Source organism: Dendrobates tinctorius, unplaced genomic scaffold (genome assembly GCF_039654945.1).
Source record: "Dendrobates tinctorius isolate UK_male_01 unplaced genomic scaffold, ASM3965494v1 ptg000004l, whole genome shotgun sequence".
NCBI lineage: Eukaryota > Metazoa > Chordata > Amphibia > Anura > Dendrobatidae > Dendrobates > Dendrobates tinctorius.
In genome coordinates, this window is record NW_027361672.1 from 17036537 (window position 1) to 17056652 (window position 20116).

The 20116-nt window shown below is 51.4% G+C and overlaps 1 protein-coding gene across 2 annotated transcripts in view; it reads right to left on the bottom strand.

Moving 5' to 3' along the window:
• Positions 1-19821, bottom strand: part of ATP9B (ATPase phospholipid transporting 9B (putative)) — a 478099-nt gene extending 458278 nt beyond the window's left edge. The window contains exon 1 of one of the 2 annotated variants that reach the window (XM_073566404.1): positions 19466-19821. In XM_073566404.1, coding sequence (XP_073422505.1) covers positions 19466-19539 — 74 coding nt within the window. In that variant the 5' untranslated portion in view covers positions 19540-19821. The remainder of the gene's footprint in view (positions 1-19465) is intronic. The other variant, XM_073566400.1, reaches the window with a different exon arrangement.
• Between the last annotated feature and the right edge of the window lie 295 nt (positions 19822-20116).

Here is a 20116-nt window from a genome sequence, read left to right on the forward strand (position 1 = left end):
TCTACCAAAAATGAGGAAGGCTGGTGGAAGAGGCCGTGGAATTGGGCGGGGGTTGGCAGCTGGTAATGATGGTGTTGGTGGTGGATCTGATGGTAGTGGCAAGAGCAAAATAGGACCGAATGCAGGAGGTGTTGAGCCTGCGTCATCGTCTGGCTACATAAGGCCTCGAACGCTTAGTTTTCTAGGAGTTGGCAAACCGCTTTTAAAGCCAGAGCATCAGGAAAAAGTTTTGTCTTACATTGCTGACTCAGCCTCCAGCTCTATCGCCTCCTCTTCTTCAGTTGTAAAAAGTAAAAGCACTGAGTCGTCATTGGAGGCTCATGTTCATGAACCACACCTTTCCTTGTGTCCTTCACCCCAACCAAGATTGAAGGATGACGCAGGCCATACTACTGATTACTCCATGGAGCTGTTTTCACATACCATGCCTGGATTATCAAGTGAAATGGTGAATTACCCAGGCCAAGATGAATCTGACATGGAGTGCACTGATGCACAGCCGCTGATGGATGATTCTGCTGGTACATTCACTCAGAGCACTACATTGTCCTCGCAGTGTACAGAGCCAGATTCTGACCCTGATGAGACTCAGGTGCCCCTTCCCGCACACTATACCACCATACACGGTGACACAGAGGAAGGTGCACATGACATAGAAGAGGAGGTGATGGATGACCCAGTTGTTGACCCAGATTGGCATCCATTGGGGGAAGAGGGTGCTGCTTCCAATAGCTCAGATGAGGAGCATCCACAGCAGACATCGCAACAGCTGTTATCTGGCAGGCCCGGAGCACTCCAAAGACAGGTTCCAAACATCAAAAGAGTTGCTGGACAGCTTGTCCAGAGGGTCAAAAGATCACAGCGTGCTAGGCTGCAAAATGTCTGCCAAAGTAGGAAGAGTGCAGTGTGGCACTTTTTTGAACAAAATCCTCATGATCAGGCCAAGGTTATCTGTAAGAAGTGCGCAAAGACCTTTAGCCGAGGGAAAAATCTGAAAAATTTGAATACCAGTTGCATGCTTAGACATTTAACCAGCATGCACTTGCAAGCGTGGACACAACACCAAACCTCAAGTGCCACATGTGCAACTGATCAAAACGAAGGTAGTCAGCAACGCTACATTGTTTCCCCCACTGTAAGCCCACCGGTTAGCACAGCAGCAAATGTTGAGGTGTCGTTGCAAGGCCACAGCAGTCAGGGAATCCCACTGTTATATCAACGAAAGACTGATTCTAGGCCATCAGAAAGAACACCAACTCCATCACCATCATCAACCCTCTCTCAGTCCCCCCTGTCCACCGCTACTTCCACCATATGCAGCTCTCAAGTCCAGCTCACCCTCCCAGACACTATGAGTAGGTCAAGAAAGTACTCAGTCTCTCATCCGCGTACACTGGGTTTGAACGCCCACATTGCCAAACTAATCTCGTTTGAGATGATGCCCTTTCGGTTGGTGGAAAGCGCAGCTTTCCGCGAACTCATGGCCTATGCAGTACCACGCTATGACCTACCCAGTCGCCACTTCTTCTCTCGCAAAGCCATCCCAGCCCTTCACCATCATGTGAAAGACCGCATTGTCCATGCACTCAAGCAGTGAGCGGAAAGGTGCACCTCACAACTGATGCATGGTCCAGTCGGCATGGCCAGGGCCGTTACGTGTCCATCACTGCGCACTGGGTTAATGTGGTGGATGCAGGGTCCACAGGGGACAGCGGTGGTGGGACAGTGCTGCCTAGCCCACGGTATAGGAAACAGTTGGCTCTAGGCGTTCGACCCTCCTCCTCCTCCTCCTCCAGAAGCGAAAGCTCGTCCACAGAGCGCAGTCGTACGAGCACTCCATCTGCAGCTGCCACTGTTGCACACGAGGTGTCCCCCTATCGAGCAGCTAGTGGAAAGCGTCAGCAGGCAGTGTTGCAGATGATGTGTTTGGGCGACAGACACACCGCCGAGGTGCTGGCCGAGTACTTTCAGCGACAAACTGAGTTATGGCTGGGCAGTGTACATCTTGAGGCAGGCAAGGTAGTTAGTGATAACGGGCGTAATTTTGTGGCAGCCATAGCCCTTTCAAAACTCAGCCACATACCTTGCTTGGCTCACACCTTGAACCTGGTGGTGCAGTGCTTCCTCAAAAATTATCCGGAGTTAACAGCCCTGCTCCAGAAGGTGCGAAGACTGTGCGCGCACATCCGCCGGTCGCCTGTACACTCCGTTCGTATGCAGAAGCTGCAGCGATTGCTCCACCTTCCCAACCACCGCCTCATTATCGACATTGTAACAAGGTGGAACTCCACCCTGCACATGGTGGAGCGGCTGTGCGAGCAGAGGCAGGCCATAATGCATTTGTGGGAGGATACACGGCCAGGCACTTTGAGAGCAGACATGGAGTTGACCGGTGTGCAGTGGTCGAAGCTGAAAGACCTCTGTAAAGTACTTCAGTGTTTTGAGGAATGCACACGGCTGGTAAGTGCCATCCTAAGCATGAGCATCCCACTTATGCGTCTGCTCATGCAAACTTTGACGCACCTTAAGGAGCAGGCTTCTGCAGCCAATGTTGATGAGGAGGAAGAGGAGGAGGGAATCCTTGATGACATTCAGCCATTGTCTGCTCAGGGACCTCTCCTGGACGAGGTGGAGGAAGAAGAGGAGGAGGAGGAGGATGATGGGGATGATTACTTAGGGGAGGAGGATGCATCTCGTGGGGCAAGTGAAAATGTTGGCGTGGCAAGGTCTGGTACAGGGTTTGTGCATTACTGGAGGGATGTGGATTTGCCAGAAAGTGCTCCTCCAACCAGCACTCGCAGTGCATCATTGACACCGGGAACATTGGCCCACATGTCAGATTATGCCTTGCAGATCCTAAAAAGGGACCCCCGCATTGCCAAAATGATGAACGATGACGACTACTGGTTGGCCAGCATCCTGGATCCACGCTATAAAGGCAAATTACAAAACATGCCACAGGAGAACCTTGACCTAATATTGGCTAATAAACAAGCAACTCTGGTAAATCGGTTGCTTGAGGCATTCCCAGCACACAGCAGCGGTGATGGTTCTCACACGAGCCGTACGGGCCGGGGGCAGCTTGGCAGAGGTGTTCGTGGTGCACACAGCAGAAGGGGCGTTGGAGACAGGGGTTTCATGACAATGTTGTCGACTGATTTTTCAAGTACCGCTCACACAACTGGTAATACTGCATCGATGGAAAGTGACAGGAGACAGCAGTTGTCAACTATGGTTACAAACTACTTTTCCTCCCATATCGATGTTCTCCCACAAAGGTCATTCCCCTTTGACTATTGGTCCGCTAAACTGGACACCTGGCCTGAATTGGCACAATATGCCTTACAGGAGCTCGCTTGCCCAGCTGCAAGTGTGCTATCGGAAAGAGTCTTCAGTGCAGCTGGATCAATCCTGACAGAAAAAAAGACCCGTCTGTCAACCCAAAATGTGGATGATCTAACCTTCATTAAAATGAACCACGCATGGGTTTCCAAGGATTTTGTCCCACCTTCCCCTGATGACACATAGGGTGACAGAAAAATGGCTTGCTTTGGTCCACCTCTTCCTGGGACTTGACCTATTTCACCTTTTTTCATCAGCTGAATGTACAAAATCAACATATGCCACTTTCTAAAACTCCCTAACTGTGCTGCCTCCCCCCCCCCATGGCCGGGGTCACCACCTAGCGCACGACACCGTGCGAGTGCCGTTGCCCTGGACAGGTGGGTAGGCCGACTCTTGGGCGCGGGCACTGGCACAGGGTCCTTCATAGTGCAATCAAGTGTCTCTGACGGTGGTGGTGCACACCCGCCGTCAGACACACCGCCGTACTATGAGGGGCCCAGTGTCAGTACCGACGCCCACGAGTGGGCCCCCCTTGCTTGGGCAGGGCCCCAGCATTTGCAATCTTTACCTCTCCCTGCTCCTCCGCTGTGTAGTCTGGGCCGTCAAATCCATACTGGGCCTAACACCGTCTGAGCCTGCCTCCTGATGTATAGACATATATTTTGAATGTGTACGCTATCCATACATGTTATCTGGGGATACGGTACCCTTTCTAACCTTTGTGCAATCACGTGCAATCCATACTGGGCCTAACACCGTCTGAGCCTGCCTCCTGATGTATAGACATATATTTTGAATGTGTACGCTATCCATACATGTTATCTGGGGATACGGTACCCTTTCTAACCTTTGTGCAATCACGTGCAATCCATACTGTGCCTGACACCGTCTGAGCCTGCCTCCTGATGTATAGACATATATTTTGAATGTGTACGCTATCCATACATGTTATCCGGGGATACGGTACCCTTTCTAACCTTTGTGCAATCACGTGCAATCCATACTGGGCCTAACACCGTCTGAGCCTGCCTCCTGATGTATAGACATATATTTTGAATGTGTACGCTATCCATACATGTTATCTGGGGATACGGTACCCTTTCTAACCTTTGTGCAATCACGTGCAATCCATACTGGGCGTGAGAACGGCTGGCGAGCTATTAAGCAAGCTACAGCACCTGTGGTTTGCACACGTAAGTTTTTCATTTTTTCAGGAATGACGGTTAGGCCTAATTCCGGAACTGCGGTTGACCTGCACTTACTGGGAAATCATTGTTCGCGGGTAATAATTGTAATCAGTGTTCCTCATCACTAACGTTGTTCAGCGGGTTATCTGCACCTGTAAGCGACAAACGCTGGCCTTTTCAGTGTAGCGCACATGCAGCCACGGACATGTAAGGGCATGACACACCAGTTATTGGCCAATCTCATGTGCCAGAGCCTCACGTGTCCCTCTAGTAAGCCGGACTCGGACCGCGGGGCATGACGGAGTCTCGTTCGTTAACGGAATTAAGCTTGCAATGTGTGCATCTGTTCTGTAGCTGGCATGGTTGAGGTTTCCCAGGTGGAGTCGAATTTAACCGTAGGCTCCACTCCTGGTGGTGCCCTTCTGGACATTCATTTAAGGTTCAGCTTTGCAACCATACTGCCCACGTAAAACAAACACTTTGCCTTCATGAACGCTGTTTGGAGGGTCATGACTCGTGGGAATAACGCCGCCCAATCAGTTAACCTGCTAGAGAGATCGTTCGTTGCTCCCAAGCATGACATCACACTCCCTTGGAAGAAGGTAATGCCACTGTGGCGACCGTACTCCTGGGGGCGACACAAGTGCACTGATGCCCAGCCACTGCTCGATGAATCTGCTGGTACATTGACCCAGACCACTACATTCCCCTCGCACGCTACACGACCTGAATCTGACCCTGATGAAACTCAGGTTACCCTTCCCATATACAGTTCCATCTTACACGGTGACAAAGAGGAAGCTGCAGATGAAAGTGCAGGTTCGGCCCACCCGCCATCAGACACACCACCGTACTATCAGGGGCCCTGTGCCAGTGCCATCGCCAACGAGTGGGCCCCCCCTGCTTGCTCAGGATCACAGCACTTGCAAAGTTGAAATACTGTGCAGTGAGATGGAAGATGGGGACGACGAGGAGTCCAGACAAGTACAGGGATTCCCTAGCGAGGAGACTTATTTGATTGTTTTCAATGTTGGGACAGCAATTTTTGGGGAGCACTATACTCTGGAGAATGATAGATGGGGCCCACCATACACTGGAACATTCCAAAGGTGGACATCAGACACTGGAGCAGCATTTACAGGGCCCATTATACACTAGAGCATTAGAAATGGGGCCCATTATGTTTGGAGCATTATTTGGGCCCATAAGACAGTGGAGCTTCATCCATGGGGACCAACATATACTGTAGCATTATGTGGAGCTCATCATATACTGTTTCAAACATTATATGGGACCAATGATTCTGTATGGAGAAATAGATGGGCCTCGTCATGAGATGTAAAAAGTGAAGTATTTTTCATTGTACTATACCGCTATTTCTCTGCCGTATCGGAGCATGATGAGTTGTGGTATGTGTTAAAGGGGCGTTCTTTCGCCCAGGGCACATGAAAACCTGCAGCCAGCCCTCCCCCCCCACAACTTTAGCCAAATAACCCCCATTTTTCAGTGCGTAACTTGTATTATGAAGTTAATTAAGGTTGACAAGCTTAAGTAAGAAGAATTGATGCTTTTGGCATTCAAATGGGCACTGTAGGTGTGTTTCCTGTCCTCCTCTCACTGCCGACTTTTATTCCCCATTGACTTACATTGGGTTTCGTGTTTCGGGACGACCCCGACTTTTCCCTATAATCGGACGATCTTGCTCGACCCGACTTTTGGAAAAGTCGGGTTTCACGAAACGAAACTCGACCCTAAAAAAACAAAAGTCGCTCAACTCTAGTCACGATCCATTTTTGGATTTGTGGCCGCTGTGGTTCCATTCAGTTAAAACTTTTTTTCTTTTGGACCATCGGGGCTTAATGTCAGTCCCCCCCTCCTTGGCAATCTGTTACTGCAGTGCTGCTGGGTCAGCTGATGCAGGTGGTGACCACTCCTACCATCCTTTAAAAGGTTACTTGATGCATCAGCTGACTGTTGGTGATACAGTTCCTTTCTGGAGACCAGCCTAGCATGAGCAGCTCTCTGGTGTTAACCACATCTGGTGATGGACATTCAGTTGCTGTTATCTGCAATGTAGAGCTTAGCAACGGAGTCCATAAGCTAAGTTGTTGTTTTTCTCCGTTCCTTACTTGTTTATCACCATCCTCGGTGTGTTATAATCTGTAGTGGCTAGGCTAGCGCCCTACGCCAGCCAGTGCACTGGCAGGGCAGTTTAGGTGACAGTGAGGGATGAGGTATCCTGACAGCGCGCGGGGGGGGGTTGGGGAGACCCGCATAGAGCGTTAGGTTAGTGCAGGGACAGGCTCAGGTTGGAGATCAGGTGGTGACCATCCCTCATTCCCTATTGGTAGGGCCTTCCTCTCACCTATACCATCCCCATTGACTGACCATCCGTTGGGTCATGTCAGCATGTGACAATAGCTTTCCCCATCAGGTGAAGATGCTGCAGCAGCTGTCAGCTGCACACTATAGCTCACATCCTGATTCATCAGTCAAAAACTGTGTTGGCATCGACCATGGCCATTTAACCCCTTAGATCAGTGTAGTCGTAGATAAGATGAATCTGTGGTGCACTTTATGTACATGTTGAGTAGTGACCAGTGCTGTGGAGTCGTAGATGAGATGAATCTGTGCTGCACTTTATGTACATGCTCAGTAGTGACCAGTGCTGTGGAGTAGTAGTGGAGATGAATCTGTGCTGCACTTTATGTACATGCTCAGTAGTGACCAGTGCTGTGGAGTCGTAGATGAGATGAATCTGTGCTACACTTTATGTATATGCTCCGTAGTGACAAGTGCTGTGGGGTCGGGGGTGAGATGTATCTGTGCTGCACTTTATGTACATGCTCAGTAATGACCGATGCTGTCTAGTAGTAGTGGAGATGAATCTGTGGTGCACTTTATGTACATGCTCACTAGTGACCGGTGCTGTGTAGTAGTAGTGGAGATGAATCTGTGGTGCACTTTATGTACATGCTCAGTAGTGACCAGTGCTGTGGAGTGGTAGATAAGATGAATCTGTGGTGCACTTTATGTACATGCTCAGTAGTGACCAGTGCTGTGGAGTGGTAGATAAGATGAATCTGTGGTGCACTTTATGTACATGCTCAGTAGTGACCAGTGCTGTGGAGTCGTAGATAAGATGAATCTGTGCTGCACTTTATGTACATGCTCAGTAGTGACCAGCGCTCTGGAGTCGTAGCTGACCGGTGCTGTGGGGTCGCACATACATCAGCGCCCCCCCCCCCACTGACCAGAGATGGGAGCAAGACCTCCTGTACAGTGTTAGTCCGCACATACATCAGCGACCCCCCCACTGACCAGAAACGGGAGCGACACCTCCTGTACAGTGTCAGTCAGCACATACATCAGCAACAACCCACTGACCGGTGACGGGAGCGACACCTCCTGTACAGTGTTAGTCCGCACATACATCAGCGACCCCCGACCAAAGACGGGAGCAAGGCCTCCTGTACAGCGTTAGTTCGTTCGCACATACATCAGCGACCCCCCCCCACTGACCAGAGACAGGAGTGACACCTCCTGTACAGTGTTAGTCAGCACATACATCAGCAACAACCCATTGACCGGTGACGGGAGCGATACCTCCTGTACAGTGTTGGCACTCACATACATCAGCAACAACCCACTGACCGGTGACGGCAGCGACATCTCCTGTACAGTGTTAGTCAGCACATACATCAGCGACCCCACCACTGGCCAGAGACGGGAGTAAGACCTCCTGTACAGTGTTAGTCCGCACATACATCAGCGATCCCCCCACTCACCAGAGACGGGAGCGACCCCTCCTGTACAGTTTTAGTCAGCACATACATCAGCAACAACCCACTGACTAGACACGGGAGCAAGACCTCCTGTACAGTGTTACTCCGCACATAGATCAGCGACCCCCCCCCCTCACTGACCAGAGACGGGAGCGACACCTCCTGTACAGTGTTAGTCCGCACATACATCAGCGATCCCCCCACTGACCAGAGACGGGAGCGACCCCTCCTGTACAATTTTAGTCAGCACATACATCAGCAACAACCCACTGACTAGACACGGGAGCAAGACCTCCTGTACAGTGTTAGTCCGCACATACATCAGCGACCCCCTCACTGACCAGAGACGGGAGCAAGACCTCCTGTACAGTGTTAACTTAAGCCACACATACATCAGTGACCCCCCCACTGACCAGTGACAAGAGCGACACCTCCTGTACAGTGTTAGGCAGCACATACATCAGTGACCCCCCCCGACTGCTGATGGGAGCAACACCTCCTGTACAGTGTTAGGCCGCACAGACATAAGTGACCCCCCCACTGACCGGTGAAGGGAGCTAGACCTCCTGTACAGTGTTTTAGGCCAAACATACATCATCGACCCCTCACTGACCAGTGATGGGAGCGACACCTCCTGTACAGTGTTAGGCTGCAAGTTCTCCAGCGACCCTTCTCCAGCGACCCCTCACTGACCGGTGATGGGTGCGCCACCTCCTGTACAGTGTTGGCACTCACATACATCAGCAACAACCCACTGACCGGTGACGGGAGCGACACCTCCTGTACAGTGTTTTAGGCCGCCCATACATCAGCGACCCACCATTGACTGGTGATGAAAGCGATACAAGTGGTACTTGAATCCATACATCCTCATAATCTCAAAAGTCTAAGTTTTCAGAATTATTAAGTTTTAACACAGCTATGTTGCAAATTTTGTATTGCTACGAGTGATGAGCAAGTATACTTGTTACTCGAGACTTCCCGAGCATGCTCGGGTGGCCTCTGAGTATTTTGGCGTGCTCTGAGATTTAGTTTGGGTCGCCACAGCTGCATGGTTTGAACCTGCTAGACAGCCTGAATACATGTGAGGAATGCCTGTTTGTTAGGAATTCCCACATGTATTCACCCTGTCTAGGCTGTGGATGTCGATGTGATCGCTGGGACATTGTTAGCTGATCGCTGGTGAGCTGTCACATAGAGGTGGAGGCAGAGCGGCGCAGACAGACTGGCGTAGCTCTGCTATCTGCTACTCCGGTCTGACAGACTGGAGTAGCAAATAGCAGAGCTACTCCTGTCTGTGCGCCGCTCTGCCTCCACCTCCCGCCCTGCCTGCAGTGCACGCTGGTATCTAGGGTAAACATCGGGTTTCTAAGGGCCCCGCGGGCATTAGAAACCCGATGTTTACGTTGGTAACCAGCGTGCAGCGTCGCTCATCGCTGGCTCCCGCTGCAGGAGACCAGCGATGAAAAAACGGGCCAGGACGATCCAGCACGATCAGCGATACCACGCGGGGGGGCCGATCGCTGCTGGATGTCACACACAGCGATCTCGCTGGAGATCGCTGATGTGTCACAAAATCAGCGATCTCGCCAGCGAGATCGCTGTGTGTAACGGGCCCTATATGTCATATGATGTAACATGATATTGGTCAATAAAGTGTTATACTGCATTATCCATTGTGTGGTGCTTGTTAAAACACTGAGATAAGTGCGGTGGGGTGGGACCTTTTAACCTCTTGTGTGCTTTTCCTGTCCCTGTAAGGAGGAGGAGGATGCCCTCCATGGTGCTGTCAGGATGGATGCCTTGAAACATAATTACCGGTAGGTCTAACACCTACATTTGTGCAGCAATTTTCTTACTGCCAAGAGAGAAGGTTTTGCCTGCAGAAAAAAATGCATAAAAAATGCAACATGTAAACATAGCCTTAGAGTCTGTCAGATACTTTTGAGCTAAAGTTAGTATCATTTAGGTTGTAAAAGTAACATTTTTTTCCCTCTCATACCACTTTGCATTAATTTCTGAAAAGCACCTGAAGAGTTAATTAACTAACAGCAGCTTTGAATATGTTGAGGGGTGCCGTTTTTAATATAGCACTTTTGTGGTTTTCCAATATATAGGTCCCCAAAAGACACTTCAAAACTGAATAGGTCCCTAAAAAAATAAATTTTGTAAATTTCCTTGAAAAAAATGCTGCTATATCTTTAAATCGTCTAACATCCCAACATAATAAAAGAACATTTTACAAATGGTACTGATGGAAAGCGGACATGAGGGAAATGGTATTTAACTATTTTGTGTGATATGAAAGAGGAAAACCCCTTTAAACACAAGGGATGTCAGCTAAAAATTGGTGTAAATTATAGCATGGATCTACACGCCCTCATAACTTACATACATTTATGTTTGGCTGGAAAAGACAGTCTCCAATGAGCTATATCAATGTGGTACATCTTACCAGGGCTGTGGAGTCAGAAAGCCAAACTTCCAACTCCCACGACCCAACAGCACTTGTCACTACTGAGCAAGTACATAAAGTGCAGCACAGCCTCATCTCAACTAGGTCTCTACAGCACTAGTCACTACTGAGCATGTACATAAAGTGCAGCACAGATTCATCTCATCTACGACTCCACAGCACTGGTCACTACTGAGCATGTACATAAAGTGCACCACAGATTCATCTCCACTACTACTCCACAGCACTGGTCACTACTGAGCATGTACATAAAGTGCAGCACAGATACATCTCATCTACGACTCCACAGCACTGGTCACTACTGAGCATGTACATAAAGTGCAGCACAGATACATCTCATCTACGACTCCACAGCACTGGTCACTACTGAGCATGTACATAAAGTGCAGCACAGATACATCTCATCTACGACTCCACAGCACTGGTCACTACTGAGCATGTACATAAAGTGCAGCACAGATTCATCTCCACTACTACTCCACAGCACTGGTCACTACTGAGCATGTACAAAAAGTGCACCACAGATTCATCTCATCTACGACTCCACAGCACTGGTCACTACTGAGCATGTACATAAAGTGCAGCACAGATTCATCTCCACTACTACTCCACAGCACTGGTCACTGCTGAGCATGTACATAAAGTGCAGCACAGATTCATCTCCACAGCACTGGTCACTACTGAGCATGTCCATAAAGTGCAGCACAGATTCATCTCCACTACGACTCCACAGCACTGGTCACTACTGAGCATGTACATAAAGTGCACCACAGATTCATCTCATCTACGACTCCACAGTACTGGTTACTACTGAGCATGTACCTAAAGTGCAGCACAGATTCATCTCATCTACGACTCCACAGCACTGGTCACTACTGAGCATGTACATAAAGTGTAGCACAGATTCATCTCATCTACGACTCCACAGCACTGGTCACTACTGAGCATGTACATAAAGTGCAGCACAGATTCATCTCAACTGCGACCCCACAGCACCGGTCACTACGGAGCATGTATATAAAGTGCAGCACAGATTCATCTCAACTGCGACCCCACAGCACCGGTCACTACGGAGCATGTATATAAAGTGCAGCACAGATTCATCTCACCTCGGACTCCACAGCCCTGGTCACTACTGAGCATGTACATAAAGTGCAGCACAGATTCATCTCAATTAAAAGCCCAGATCCTTAGATCAGGAACAGAGCAGACATTTATAGGACATTTCAGAACTTTCCCAAATTCTTATGAAAAATTACAGCACATGGAGCCGTGGACAGGAGGATATTTTGGAGCGGAGCAGTGGGCGGGGGATATTTTGGAGCGGAGCAGTGCGTGAGGGACATTTTGGAGTGGAGCAGTGCGTGAGGGATATTTTGGAAAGGCACAGGGTCGGAGGAGTGAGTTTAGGGTAAATTTTGAAAAGGCACAGTGTGTGTGGGACCTTTTGCAGAGGGGCAATGAGAAGGGATATTTTGGAGAAGAGCAGTGTGTGGGGGGATATTTTATGCAGGAAGCACAAGCAATTATTTAATCAGGCGTGCAGCATGGGAAATTTATTTATGGGGCAGTATAATGATACTTAAATTTTTGTGGGCGCGGTGTCGGGAATCGCAGCTGAAGATGGAAAAGAGGGACGTCTGAGGAGACGAGCTCTGGGCATCACATCATGGCATCTGTGCAACATGGAGACAAAAAGTGATGGGAACCACTTCAGAGAAGATGTCACCTATAAGGTACTTGGATGTAATTATTTGCGATACTGACTATGTCTCATCAGTACTGTGGTTCCTGTTTGGTCTGCAGTCTGATGATTGCTGGTAACAACAACTTGCTGTATCTCCAAAATCAGTGTTAAAGACTAGGGGAGTTGTAGGTTCATGTGATACAATTGTATATGGGGCTGACCTGACATTGAAAGTGATAGCTGTACCTAGCTTGGTGACTTATTCATGTACTAATGGTGGCTCTGATCTTGTACCCATGTTGCAATTAGTGATGAGCGAGTATACTCATGGTTGGGTGTCCTCCGAATAATTTGGCGTGCTCGGAGATTTAGTATCTGTCACCATAGCTGCATGATTTGCGGCTACTAGACAGGCTGAATACATGTGGGAATTCCCTAACAAACAGGCATTCCTCACATGTATTCAGGCTGTCTAGCAGGTTCAAATCATGCAGCTGCGGTGACCCAAACTAAATCTCAGAGCACGCCAAAATACTCGGAGGCCACCCGAGCATGCTCGGGAAGTCTCGAGTAACGAGTATACTTGCTCATCACTAGTAGCAATACAAAATTTGCAATATAGCTGTGTTAAAACTTAATAATTCTGAAAACTTAGACTTTTGAGATTATGAGGATGTATGGATTCAAGTACCACTTGTATCGCTTTCATCACCAGTCAATGGTGGGTTGCTGATGTATGGACGGCCTAAAACACTGTACAGGAGGTGTCGCTCCCGTCACTGGTTAGTGGGGGGTTGCTGATATATGTGCGGCCTAACACTGTACAGGAGGTGGCGCACCCATCACCGGTCAGTGAGGGGTCGCTGAAGAACTTGCAGCCTAACACTGTACAGGAGGTGGCGCACCCATCACCGGTCAGTGAGGGGTCGCTGAAGAACTTGCAGCCTAACACTGTACAGGAGGTGTCGCTCCCATCACTGGTCAGTGAGGGGTCGATGATGTATGTTTGGCCTAAAACACTGTACAGGAGGTCTTGCTCCCTTCACCGGTCAGTGGGGGGGTCACTGATGTATGTGCGGCTTAACACTGTACAGGAGGTGTTGCTCCCATCAGCAGTCAGTGGGGGTCACTGACCTATGTGCGGCCTAACACTGTACAGGAGGTGTTGCTCCCATCAGCAGTCAGTGGGGGGGGGGGGGGGGGGGTCACTGATGTATGTGCGGCCTAACACTGTACAGGAGGTGTCGCTCTTGTCACCGGTCAGTGGGGGGGGGGGGTCACTGATGTATGTGTGGCTTAACACTGTACAGGAGGTCTTGCTCCTGTCTATGGTCAGTGAGGGGGTCGCTGTTGTATGTGCGGACTAACACTGTACAGGAGGTCTTGCTCCCGTCTCTAGTCAGTGGGTTGTTGCTGATGTATGTGCTGACTAACACTGTATAGGAGGGGTCGCTCCCGTCTCTGGTCAGTGGGGGGGTCGCTGATGTATGTGCGGACTAACACTGGAAAGGAGGTCTTGCTCCCGTCTCTGGTCAGTGGGGGGGGGGGGGTCGCTGGTGTATGTGTGGACTAACACTGTACAGGAGGTCTTGCTCCCGTTTCTGGTCAGTGGGGGGGGGTCGCTGGTGTATGTGCTGACTAACACTGTACAGGAGGTGTCGCTCCCGTCACCGGTCAGTGGGTTGTTGCTGATGTATGTGCTGACTAACACTGTACAGGAGGTGTCGCTCCTGTCTCTGGTCGGGGGTCGCTGATGTATGTGCAGAGTAACGCTATACAGGAGGTCTTGCTCCCGTCACCGGTCAGTGGGTTGTTGCTGATGTATGTGCTAACTAACACTGTACAGGAGGTGTCGCTCACGTCACCGGTCAGTGGGTTGTTGTTAATGTATGTGCTGACTAACACTGTACAGGAGGTGTCGCTCCCATCTCTGGTCAGTGAGGGGTCGCTGATGTATGTGCGGACTAACGCTGTACAGGAGGTCTTGCTCCCGTCACTGGTCAGTGGGTTGTTGCTGATGTATGTGCTGACTAACATTGTACAGGAGGTGTCGCTCCTGTCACCGGTCAGTGGCTTGTTGCTGATGTATGTGCTAACACTGTACAGGAGGTGTCGCTAACGTCACCGGTCAGTGGGTTGTTGCTGATGTATGTGCTGACTAACACTGTACAGGAGGTGTCTCTCCCGTCTCTGGTCAGTGGGGGGGAGTGGGTCGCTGATGTATGTGTGGACTAACACTGTACAGGAGGTCTTGCTTCCGTCTCTGGTCAGTGGGTTGTTGTTAATGTATGTGCTGACTAACACTGTACAGGAGGTGTCGCTCCCGTCTCTGGTCAGTGAGGGGTCGCTGATGTATGTGCGGACTAACGCTGTACAGGAGGTCTTGCTCCCGTCACTGGTCAGTGGGTTGTTGCTGATGTATGTGCTGACTAACATTGTACAGGAGGTGTCGCTCCTGTCACCGGTCAGTTGCTTGTTGCTGATGTATGTGCTAACACTGTACAGGAGGTGTCGCTAACGTCACCGGTCAGTGGGTTGTTGCTGATGTATGTGCTGACTAACATTGTACAGGAGGTGTCTCTCCCGTCTCTGGTCAGTGGGGGGGAGTGGGTCGCTGATGTATGTGTGGACTAACACTGTACAGGAGGTCTTGCTCCCGTCTCTGGTCAGTGGGTTGTTGTTAATGTATGTGCTGACTAACACTGTACAGGAGGTGTCGCTCCCGTCTCTGGTCAGTGAGGGGTCGCTGATGTATGTGCGGACTAACGCTGTACAGGAGGTCTTGCTCCCGTCACTGGTCAGTGGGTTGTTGCTGATGTATGTGCTGACTAACATTGTACAGGAGGTGTCGCTCCTGTCACCGGTCAGTGGCTTGTTGCTGATGTATGTGCTAACACTGTACAGGAGGTGTCGCTAACGTCACCGGTCAGTGGGTTGTTGCTGATGTATGTGCTGACTAACACTGTACAGGAGGTGTCGCTCCCGTCTCTGGTCAGTGAGGGGTCGCTGATGTATGTGCGGACTAACGCTGTACAGGAGGTCTTGCTCCCGTCACTGGTCAGTGGGTTGTTGCTGATGTATGTGCTGACTAACATTGTACAGGTGTTGCTCCTGCCTCTGGTCAGTGGGTTGTTGCTGGTGTATGTGCTGACTAACATTGTACAGGAGGTCTTGCTCCCGTCTCTGGTCAGTGGGGGGGTCGCTGATGTATGTGCGGATTAACACTGTACAGGAGGTGTCGCTCCCGTCACCGGTCAGTGGGTTGTTGCTGATGTATGTGAGTGCCAACACTGTACAGAAGGTGTCGCTCCCGTCACTGGTCAGTGGGGGGGTCGCTGATGTATGTGCGGACTAACTCTGTACAGGAGGTCTTGCTCCCGTCACCGTTCAGTGGGTTGTTGCTGATGTATGTGCTGACTAACACTGTACAGGAGGTGTCGCTCCTGTCTCTGGTCAGTGGGGGGGTCGCTGATGTATGTGCGGACTAACTCTGTACAGGAGGTCTTGCTCCCGTCACCGGTCAGTGGGTTGTTGCTGATGTATGTGCTGACTAACACTGTACAGGAGGTGTCGCTCCCGTCTCTGGTCAGTGGGGGGGGTCGCTGATGTATGTGCGGACTAACGCTGTACAGGAGGTCTTGCTCCCGTCACCGGTCAGTGGGTTGTTGCTGATGTATGTGCTGACTAACACTGTACAGGAGGTGTCGCTCCCGTCTCTTGTCAGTGGGGGGGTCGCTGATGTATGTGCGAACTAACGCTGTACAGAAGGTGTCGCTCCCGTCTCTGGTCTGTGGGGGGGGGGCGGTCGCTGATGTATGTGCGGACTAACGCTGTACAGAAGGTGTCGCTCCCGTCTCTGGTCAGTGGGGGGGGGCGGTCGCTGATGTATGTGCGGACTAACGCTGTACAGGAGGTGTCTCTCCCGTCTCTGGTCAGTGGGGGGGGGGGTCGCTGATGTATGTGCGGACTAACACTGTACAGGAGGTCTTGCTCCTGTCTCTGGTCAGTGGGGGGGTCGTTGATGTATGTGCGGACTAACACTGTACAGGAGGTGTCGCTCCCGTCTCTGGTCAGTGGGGGGGTTGCTGATGTATGTGCTAACACTGTACAGGAGGTGTCGCTAACGTCACCGGTCAGTGGGTTGTTGCTGATGTATGTGCTGACTAACACTGTACAGGAGGTGTCGCTCCCGTCTCTGGTCAGTGAGGGGTCGCTGATGTATGTGCGGACTAACGCTGTACAGGAGGTCTTGCTCCCGTCACTGGTCAGTGGGTTGTTGCTGATGTATGTGCTGACTAACATTGTACAGGTGTTGCTCCTGCCTCTGGTCAGTGGGTTGTTGCTGGTGTATGTGCTGACTAACATTGTACAGGAGGTCTTGCTCCCGTCTCTGGTCAGTGGGGGGGTCGCTGATGTATGTGCGGATTAACACTGTACAGGAGGTGTCGCTCCCGTCACCGGTCAGTGGGTTGTTGCTGATGTATGTGAGTGCCAACACTGTACAGAAGGTGTCGCTCCCGTCACTGGTCAGTGGGGGGGTCGCTGATGTATGTGCGGACTAACTCTGTACAGGAGGTCTTGCTCCCGTCACCGTTCAATGGGTTGTTGCTGATGTATGTGCTGACTAACACTGTACAGGAGGTGTCGCTCCTGTCTCTGGTCAGTGGGGGGGTCGCTGATGTATGTGCGGACTAACTCTGTACAGGAGGTCTTGCTCCCGTCACCGGTCAGTGGGTTGTTGCTGATGTATGTGCTGACTAACACTGTACAGGAGGTGTCGCTCCCGTCTCTGGTCAGTGGGGGGGGTCGCTGATGTATGTGCGGACTAACGCTGTACAGGAGGTCTTGCTCCCGTCACCGGTCAGTGGGTTGTTGCTGATGTATGTGCTGACTAACACTGTACAGGAGGTGTCGCTCCCGTCTCTTGTCAGTGGGGGGGTCGCTGATGTATGTGCGAACTAACGCTGTACAGAAGGTGTCGCTCCCGTCTCTGGTCTGTGGGGGGGGGGCGGTCGCTGATGTATGTGCGGACTAACGCTGTACAGAAGGTGTCGCTCCCGTCTCTGGTCAGTGGGGGGGGCGGTCGCTGATGTATGTGCGGACTAACGCTGTACAGGAGGTGTCTCTCCCGTCTCTGGTCAGTGGGGGGGGGGGTCGCTGATGTATGTGCGGACTAACACTGTACAGGAGGTCTTGCTCCTGTCTCTGGTCAGTGGGGGGGTCGTTGATGTATGTGCGGACTAACACTGTACAGGAGGTGTCGCTAACGTCACCGGTCAGTGGGTTGTTGCTGATGTATGTGCTGACTAACACTGTACAGGAGGTGTCGCTCCCGTCTCTGGTCAGTGAGGGGTCGCTGATGTATGTGCGGACTAACGCTGTACAGGAGGTCTTGCTCCCGTCACTGGTCAGTGGGTTGTTGCTGATGTATGTGCTGACTAACATTGTACAGGTGTTGCTCCTGCCTCTGGTCAGTGGGTTGTTGCTGGTGTATGTGCTGACTAACATTGTACAGGAGGTCTTGCTCCCGTCTCTGGTCAGTGGGGGGGTCGCTGATGTATGTGCGGATTAACACTGTACAGGAGGTGTCGCTCCCGTCACCGGTCAGTGGGTTGTTGCTGATGTATGTGAGTGCCAACACTGTACAGAAGGTGTCGCTCCCGTCACTGGTCAGTGGGGGGGTCGCTGATGTATGTGCGGACTAACTCTGTACAGGAGGTCTTGCTCCCGTCACCGTTCAGTGGGTTGTTGCTGATGTATGTGCTGACTAACACTGTACAGGAGGTGTCGCTCCTGTCTCTGGTCAGTGGGGGGGTCGCTGATGTATGTGCGGACTAACTCTGTACAGGAGGTCTTGCTCCCGTCACCGGTCAGTGGGTTGTTGCTGATGTATGTGCTGACTAACACTGTACAGGAGGTGTCGCTCCCGTCTCTGGTCAGTGGGAGGGGTCGCTGATGTATGTGCGGACTAACGCTGTACAGGAGGTCTTGCTCCCGTCACCGGTCAGTGGGTTGTTGCTGATGTATGTGCTGACTAACACTGTACAGGAGGTGTCGCTCCCGTCTCTTGTCAGTGGGGGGGTCGCTGATGTATGTGCGAACTAACGCTGTACAGAAGGTGTCGCTCCCGTCTCTGGTCTGTGGGGGGGGGCGGTCGCTGATGTATGTGCGGACTAACGCTGTACAGAAGGTGTCGCTCCCGTCTCTGGTCAGTGGGGGGGGCGGTCGCTGATGTATGTGCGGACTAACGCTGTACAGGAGGTGTCTCTCCCGTCTCTGGTCAGTGGGGGGGGGGGGGGGTCGCTGATGTATGTGCGGACTAACACTGTACAGGAGGTCTTGCTCCTGTCTCTGGTCAGTGGGGGGGTCGTTGATGTATGTGCGGACTAACACTGTACAGGAGGTGTCGCTCCCGTCTCTGGTCAGTGGGGGGGTTGCTGATGTATGTGCGGACTAATGCTGTACAGGAGGTCTTGCTCCCGTCTCTGGTCAGTGGGGGGGGTCGCTGATGTATGTGCTGACTAACACTGTACAGGAGGTGTCGCTCCTGTCACCGGTCAGTGAGTTGTTATAAGTGACAATTTGAACAGCAATGTGAATATTAGATTTCCATATTCCCAGCAGAAATCCCATCCCTTTCCTGGTGATCAGTGGGTAAACCTGGGTAATTTTCCTGCCACTTTTGGGCAGTGTAATGGACAGCTGCCACCTGTCACTGACAGGCACTGCATGAAACACACTGCACTGTACAGACAGCAGGAGTGGGGATGAGGGGTTGTCATCGCCCACCAATCACAGTCCAGCTCTTATGCCTAAAAGACTTAGGGAAATGGAAACTGCCTCGTGATTGGCTGCTCTGGCGGTCACTGTGCCCGAGACTGAATGCTTAGCAATGACTGGAGACGTTCATTCTACTCCATGTTCACAGTCACACGTGAACTACAGGACAGGTGTACAGTAACCGGAGGCGGCGCTCTCTCCTCACCTCCTCTTACTCTTGTCTGCCGTGTAATAGGCCGCTCTTTTCTGCACCGGCTGGAGAGGTATAGTATCCGCCATCTTCCGCCGCCGCACAGAATGACGTCACTGGTGAACGATCAGCTAAGAGCGCGGAAGACTGAGGGATGTGACGTCACTGTCAGCTGACCCGTCAGCGTGCCTCCTGGGTGACGTCGCTGGCAGGTGACTGGGCGGGCGGCGCTAGTCCTGTCATTACGGTAACAGCACCACGTCTGTGGCTGCGGGCAGAGTGTGACTGGCGGAGACTGCAGCAGTAACGACCGGACGCTACCGCCGGCATGTGTGACCGCAGTGGTCTCGGCGTATCTCGGGAGCGCGTGCAGCTCTCGGGTGTTACCGCCTCGTCCTTGCCCCCCTCAGCTCCGGGACGGCTCTGCTTTTCCTGCTCCTGAGGGAGACACCCAGATAGCGCCCGCCCGCAGAGAATACCGCACCCCTGCTGCTGGGTAGGGTCTGTGCACACGTTGAGTATTTGGACGCAGAAAGTTCTGCACCGTTTCTGTATCTCTTGGCCAGAGAAGCGCAGCGGGCGTTAGGCCTCTTTCAGACATCCGTCTGTCACCATCAGTCAAAATCAGGCGTTTTGCAAAAAAAACGGATCCGCCATTTTTTTTCC